Genomic DNA, 7,547 nt, shown 5'->3' with positions numbered 1-7,547 from the left:
GTGATGTTCCCCTCCATGTGTCCATGTGTTCTCATTGTTCAACTCCCACTTATGAGTGAGAACATGCGGTGATTGGTTTTCTGTTCCTGTGTTAGTTTGCTGAGGATGATGATGGCTTCTAGCTTCATCCATGTCCCTGCAAAGGACATGAACTCATTCTTTGTTATGCCTGCATTTATTATTTAATAAATATTTCATCTTTAAAATTTTTCTAATTATTCCAATAATGGCCTTTATAATCACTCACTTTTTTTCTGATCAAGGATCCAATTCACAATCACACATGGCACTTTGCTTCCCTTAATTTAGAACTGCTTCTCATCCCTTCCTTGACTTTTGTGACTTTGACATGTTTATACTAAGGAATGAATGGTTTATGGGACTACTTTCCTAGGAATATGTGCATATTTTAAAAAGCCACAGGAATAGGGCAATGTATAATTCAAATAAATGAAATTTTAATCTATAACAAATTAGCCTCTTTTGAAATACAACAGAGAAACCTACAAGATCTTAGTATATTTTAAGAAGAGTATCTAGGTGAGAAGGGCTGGTTCTATGTGTGCCTTTAACTCTTTCTCTCTTGACTTAATGTTCATCTTGAGATTTCCTTATGTTGATCCCAGGAGAGTTCTGCTTCTCCTTTACAGTCCTGACTCAAGGAAGTGTATGGAGATAATACTTACTTTACCGGGTCTTTGGAAGGCTGTTAGATAATGTATGTAAAGCAACTAGCAGTGTTTGACCCAGAGTAAATAGGTGTTCAATAAACAGTGGGCTTTAGTGATATCATTCCCTTAATTTAACTTAGTTCAGTTTAGCTGAAAAGCTGGTGTTTTCATGTGGCAGAAATCACAAAAGGCAAAAAGAGTTAAAATTATAAAATGTAAGTTTCTGATTCTGGTTCCAAATGGCCATTGCAATCTCTTGGGCACATTACTTGCCTTCCTGCTCTCTAAGCTCCTGGCCTCCGCGTGTTGGGATTCCTATTATTTCCTTACTACATGGATTTGGTTTCCTGAGTAACTAATTCTTTTTCCAACCAAATCCAAAAGTCAACATTGCAACAATCTCACCACCTAATAGTGACAATAAGAGGAACTCATATATTCATATATCTATAGGACTTTACATTTACATATTTTCCTTTACATATGTCCTCTAATTTAATCGATTCAAGAACCTGAGGGGTAGCTATTGTTATTACACCTCTCACACAGTTAGGTAAACTGATGTGCAGAGAGGTAGTACAATTGCTCAAGTTCACAAGCTTAATAAATAGCAGACCTGAGACTCAGCCTCAGGCTTTTTCTACTACATCACAATGTACAGGTGCCAACTCCTCTGCAAAACCCCCTTCTGTTTAAATTTTGGAAGGAAGGGCACATTTTTTCCACATCTGGTTAGCTGAATTCAGAACCATGATAGTTGACACACACTCCACACTCCTGTTACCACTGAATCAGCCCAAACCTTCTAAGTGTAGGTTAACATCTGGAAAATTCTGTCTTGAATGTCTACCTCAGTTTATAATGCTTGAGCCAAATAATAGACACAAAAGTCAGGAGGAGTCATTATAGCACAGTGAAACTTTGTAGGGGAGAATATTTGAGCAGAACTTCTTTCTTTTCCTGCAGCAGGTTAGTTGGCCAACTTGACAGCAAATCCCACGCACCTTCTTTCTCACTATCTTCCAGCACAGAGACTGGAAAAAAAAAGATACTGTCTCTAGCCTCCACATCAATGGCCATCAGATATAGTTCTGGATAATGTGACATAAGCACAAGTTTGCAGGGAGGCTTCTGGGAAGGCTTGGAATCTCTCCAGCAGCCTCTAAGGATAACAGAGCAGAAAGCTAGGAGGAGCCTGCATACCTACTGACTTCACTGAGTTGCTGCACTAGCCCTTGACTGACTGCCTACCTTTGCATTTGTTACTGTGGGAGAAGAACAAAAGTGGATTTGTTTCAGCAACTGTTTGATGTCTTTTTACCTGCAGCCCAAAGCATCGCTAACTGATACAAACTACTTATTGTGCATAGAGACAAACCACTTATTGTGCATATGGCAGCTGTAGTGATCGGGACTCTCTGCAGTTTTATGAGGGGCTAGGAGATGTGTTTTTGCTTCTTTCTCTGCTCTTCCTTTACATTTCGTATGTCTTCACATGAGCTGCTCAGGCACATGAGATCTAGCAGGGCATGACCAAGAGCTGCACATAGGACATAGCACCTACCGCTCAGGAAATTCCACCAAAGGAGACTAAATGGGAAGCAGAATCTTAGAGCCCCTCCTTGAAGCCCTAGTGCAACCACAGTGACTCATGTTTGTGCATAAGATATTTTAATATATTTATGAGTGTCTCATTTGTGGCTCGTGACTGCTCTAGGAGAAAAGAAATGTGATCTCCTATTTTACAGGTCAAGAAACTTAAATCCAGAGATGTTAGATGATCTTATTAGGCGACACAGCAAGGCAGGACTTTGCTGCAGGTGTATCTAACTCTAGAGGGGTTGCCTTTCTCATTTCAATGAGCTGGTGGTGGGTAGAGGGAAGCTTCTGTCCCCCAATGGACCACTTGCTACCCGCAGAATGGGTTGCTAAACCTTTTATGCAAAGGAAAATTAAGCCCTATGTGTGAAAAGGGTATATTTGCATCAAAGTGGAGTAACTGCGGGTAATTTGAGGTGTACTGAGAAAGAATCATAATCTAAAACTTAAATAAAATAAAATAAAATAAAATCTTCCTCCATCCAGGAGCATAATACCTGAAATTTCACAACAAATGGAACAATTCATTTGAGTTAAGTATTGTTTTCACACCATTACCCATCTTTAAAATACCACAGAGGGAAATACTATAGTACCAAATCATTAACAATGATTCTTTCCCTTCTACCAAAAGTTGTTACCAGGGCGGCCTAAACATTACTGAATAAAAGCTTCAATAAATCTTCAGTTTTGCCTAGCATTTACAATGTATTGGTTAAAAAGTCAGGTTTAGGTAATTGAGTTCTGAGTCCCTCATTACTGTATCTATGACACTGGCCATGTTTTAAAAACTTCACTTGTCTGAAAAATGAAGAATAATATTACCTCTTTCCACAGAGTTGTTAGGAGCGTTACCTAAAAAAATGTTTTACAAGTATTTGAAAAGTAGCTGGCGACAGGTAAATGCTCAGTATAAGTATTAGATGTAACTTTCTATAAACATCAAAAGTCTGGTAGCTACAGCACTTGACATATCCCCATGATGACCTAGACTTTCCCCCCTGGTAAAGGCAAGCATACTGAGTGGAGAGCAGGTGGCCTGGCTTCCCCTAAGCTGTTGGGAAGGCACAATACTGGCTCTGTGCGGGACAGAGAATCCGACCCACAGGCTCCCTGTATGTAACAATGCGAATGCAAAAATGAGGATGAGTCTGACACATTCCCTGATGTTAGTAGGAAAATCAGTAGATTGTCTCTTGGCATTGAGTCTTTTGACTGCCATATCTTTCCTCCACCAAGCCTCAAAAAACGCTCTCTTTTATGACATGTTTTTGACCTTTCTCTTTCAATGTTTCTTTTTTTGAATTACCTTTTTGCAATGCTTTCAACCACTGACTTCGGCTCTCTTCATTTGATGCATAGACATAGAGAAGCCCATCTTTATAGACAATCTGGAAAGGAAAATATTTGGGGTGTGTATATATAATTGCACTTAGGTCACTTTCGTGCACCTGCAAATTTTTTGTCATCCAAAAGAAACCTTGAATTTGCTTATATAGTATACATCAGGTCTGGAATTAGATTTTAAAAAAAAAATCTGCTTAAAAAAATCCTCCAGCTATCAGTTTGTTTTATCCCAGACACTCCTACACTTGGGAAAATTACAGCGATGATGCACCCAATAGTAGTAGTGAACACTGAGTTCTCATCGCGGATGCCCCGGACTATGGACATTAATATGTAAGACTTTACACGTGTCTTAGGATTGTTCTGGTCCATTTGCCTACCCAGTGCATGATTTCCTTACAGCCCACTGGAAAATGTTTAACTGCTCTATCTTTAAAAATACCTTCAAAGATGGAATGCTCTTTACTATGTCATCTCTGCCAATATCCATATATTCTGATTATTATACAGTTCATACTCACTTTGAGTAAAAATATGTCTCCCTGTTACTTCCATCTGTTTCATCATGTGGCACCCCAGGAATCCCCAGAATATATACTTTTCTATTTCTTAAGACAAATGTTTGAACATTTGAAGGTTACAATATCTTCTCCAGATCCTTCTCTAGTTTATTCAACTCTGATTGGTAAATATACACAACATTTGTTAAACACTTACTAGTTGCTGGGCTCTTTCCTAGCTACTTCAATATTTTAATCTTATTTCAACTCTATGAGAAATGGAAGTTGAATATGTGTTTATGGTTGCACAAGTGTAAGTGGTGGGACTAGGAACTCTGTGGGGGCTCCAAACCCTGTGATCTTTTGAGCACTCTGTGCCTCTGTGAGGTGAGTTTGCAGCACCTTCCATGAGCATGACCTCCCCTGGTTTCCCCCAATTGGGTAATTTTTTCAATGAAAAAAATGTTTATGTAGAGATGAGTTCTCGCTGTGTTGCCCAGGCTGGTCTTGAACTCCCAGCCTCAAGTGATCCTCCCTCTTTGGCCTCCCAAAGTGCTGGGATTACAGTCATGAGCCACTGTGCCTGGCCTGGTAATATTTTTTCCAAATGGGAGGTATGGGTTGTTAATCAACTGGATTATTGTATTTCATTTTTGGCCACAGGTTCCTAATACTAGCACAGGGTAGTCAGGCCGTCTGAAAGACAATCCACCTACCTTTAGATCAGAAATGTAATTTTTTATGATATAAGAAAAGTAGGGCATGACTTAGATTAGGCCACTTCCAAAAGGTACTGTCAGCATACACTCCATACCATACCATTGTTTAAAATACTTCAGGATAAAATGAAAACTCCTTAGCATGGTCACCTCTCCAGGCTCATCTCTTTCACTGCCGCACGGGCTTCTCTATTCATAGGGACTACTTAGTGCTCTCTAAACATGCCATACTATTTCACTCATCAGTGCCTTGACACCTTGACACCTGCTGCTTCTTTTATCCCACTGTCCTTCTCGTATTTGCTGGGCTAAATTTTACTTGTCCTTCCCAACTTGAGTGTCACCTCCAATAGAATCTCTCTCTAGCCTCTTGGAGTGAGGAATGAAGCTTCCACATCCTGGGACTCCATGGGTGCGTTCTGCTGACCTCCACCTTAACACTCACCCTCACTGCTTTGTAATGGTCTGTGTATTAGTTTATTTTGCCACTTCCCTGTCAGTGCCTTGGGGTAGGGGCAGTGTTTCGTTCCCCATAGTATGCCTACTACTATGTACCACATCAGAGATCCTCAGCAATGTGTGTTAAAAGAGATGATCAGACCTGAGGCAGGTCAGGTCACTGCGACTTACACTCCTGTCTTGCTTCCCTTCCCTCCAGAGAAGGCAGATTGTGGACAGAATTTTAGCAAAATGCTCAACTCCCATGTGGGAATATTCCAAGCCTTGTTATTGTCTGAATAGATTATTTTGAAATATCATTATTTTTCCTGGATATATTGAGTTTACAATAGAAAAATTAAAGGAAGAACTATCCACCCAATGTAATGTTGTTCTTCCCTTTACCTGAAATGGGTACTGTCTCTCCACAGGCGTCTGCTCCTCGAGATTTACTTTCTCCACACATCTGATTTTCTTAATTTCAATGGATCCTTTTCTGCTGCCCCTTTTCTGAATTAAAAAGCAAAATGTAAGATACTTCATGCAATACATCATGGTGCACAAGGAAAGGCATAAAGCTCAAGTTATGCTTGAGAGGGAGATTGGGGTAGGGGGTGGACAATGGAGAGTCACTTCCCATTATCCCGTAATAGTCAAAATCCAATGACAACAGAATCTATTCCTTGAGTCTGGACACAAACACATACATTCCAGTGGTTAATAATCTTGTTTGATTATCTTGAAATGTGTTTCAAATCACCTACCATGTGGTTAATATACTCAGGAAAATCAAGATTTAACTTCTGCAAAGCATCTTCATTTTGGTTCAATCTTATGACAGTATTTCAGTATTTTTACTATAGTAGAATTCTCAACTGTACAGGAATAGTCTTATTTCTAGCATTGTTTTAAGGTACTATTGCCATTTAAGCCTGGGTAATTATTTGTTGTGAGGACTGTCCTGTGCACTGCAGGATGGTTAGCTGCATTCTTGGCCTCTACTCACTAGATGGCTTTAACACTTACTGTTCCTATCCTCCAGCTGGAACAACCCAAAATATCTCCAGTCTTTTCCCAATGTCACCTGGGGAGCAAAAATGCCCTCAGTTGAGAACCACTGTTCTAAAGTAATAATTTGCCTTAGTAAAGTTAACTAATGTTTTAAAATCCTTTATCTTGAATTCATTATACTTTCATTAAGAAAAGGTCATGTGATAAGTGGATAGAAGTGGATCTTCACTGTGTAGAAACCTGATATTCTTTCATTATGATCAAGTACATTGTGGAGACTTAGGAAAAGTAATAAATAGTATAAAAACAATGGAACAACACATGATGTCTCACCATTTTGTCATATTCATAGTAGGAAAGGTTTGTTTTGGTCAAAACAAAAAGCCGTTCTTTGTAGTTATTTGGTGACATTTTCTTCTTTTGCTGTGACCTTTTGAGAAGAAGTTCTTCTAGAATAGATTTTGTATCCATATTATCATCCTAAACAAAGTAAATAATTAAAATGAGTATTTGCAGCATCTAGGTAAGTTCTCTTTAACCTTCATATCTTTTACTCAACTATTTCCTATTAAGGTATAATATAAATGCTAATTTTTTAAAAATGAGACTGACTTAAGATTATAGAATAAATTACACAATAGCTACAGTTTTCTGCTGCCTTTGCTTCAGATTTTATAAATATGCTGATTTTAAAAAACACTTTATACATTTGACTCCTCCCACTGTGGATAATAAATTCATCATCTTTGCCTCATTCTCCAGACCACCTTATCAAAATGCTCCTTACTCTTTAAACATTCTATACGTGTTGGTTGAATTGAATTGGATGTAATAAAACTTTAAAAAATTTAACTCCAGACTGCTCACAATTTATGAAGTAATGGCCAGTAATTTGACCAAATTACCCAAACCACTATGAGACACTGACATTATTGTAAATAACACCTGCAGCCCCTGATCATGACCAGATATTTAACATAAATTACACAGGTATAATTTTCAATATCTATGAGAATTTAAAATCAAAGTGAATGCCTAAGGTAAGATAAAATGAGGAAAATGTATGAGGCTGCAATAACAGATGCTATCAAAAGAGATTTAAAAGAACTGAAAAAATGAGTACATTTACAAAGTAAAAAGACCCTTCCTTTTTATTCCAAAATCATGTAAAACATTAAAATTTAAGGTATTTCTGAAAAATAAATGCATTAATTTTCTACTTCTACTAAGACAGTTACTTCATCCCTCAGTCTGATATCAGG

General features: G+C 38.2%; 1 protein-coding gene across 1 annotated transcript in view; it reads right to left on the bottom strand.

Annotated features, from left to right (window-relative positions):
• The window catches only part of BMX (BMX non-receptor tyrosine kinase), a 54,880-nt gene that overhangs the window by 39,441 nt on the left and 7,892 nt on the right, over positions 1-7,547 (bottom strand). Inside the window, exons 2-4 of the mRNA XM_017888576.1 lie at positions 6,619-6,765; positions 5,680-5,784; positions 3,580-3,661 (exon numbers count right to left, since the gene is read on the bottom strand). Coding sequence (XP_017744065.1) covers positions 3,580-3,661; positions 5,680-5,784; positions 6,619-6,765 — 334 coding nt within the window. The remainder of the gene's footprint in view (positions 1-3,579; positions 3,662-5,679; positions 5,785-6,618; positions 6,766-7,547) is intronic.

The sequence above is a fragment of the Rhinopithecus bieti genome, unplaced genomic scaffold, assembly GCF_001698545.2.
Source record: "Rhinopithecus bieti isolate Rb0 unplaced genomic scaffold, ASM169854v2 scaffold_18471, whole genome shotgun sequence".
NCBI lineage: Eukaryota > Metazoa > Chordata > Mammalia > Primates > Cercopithecidae > Rhinopithecus > Rhinopithecus bieti.
This window is presented reverse-complemented; position numbering and strand designations above follow the sequence as displayed.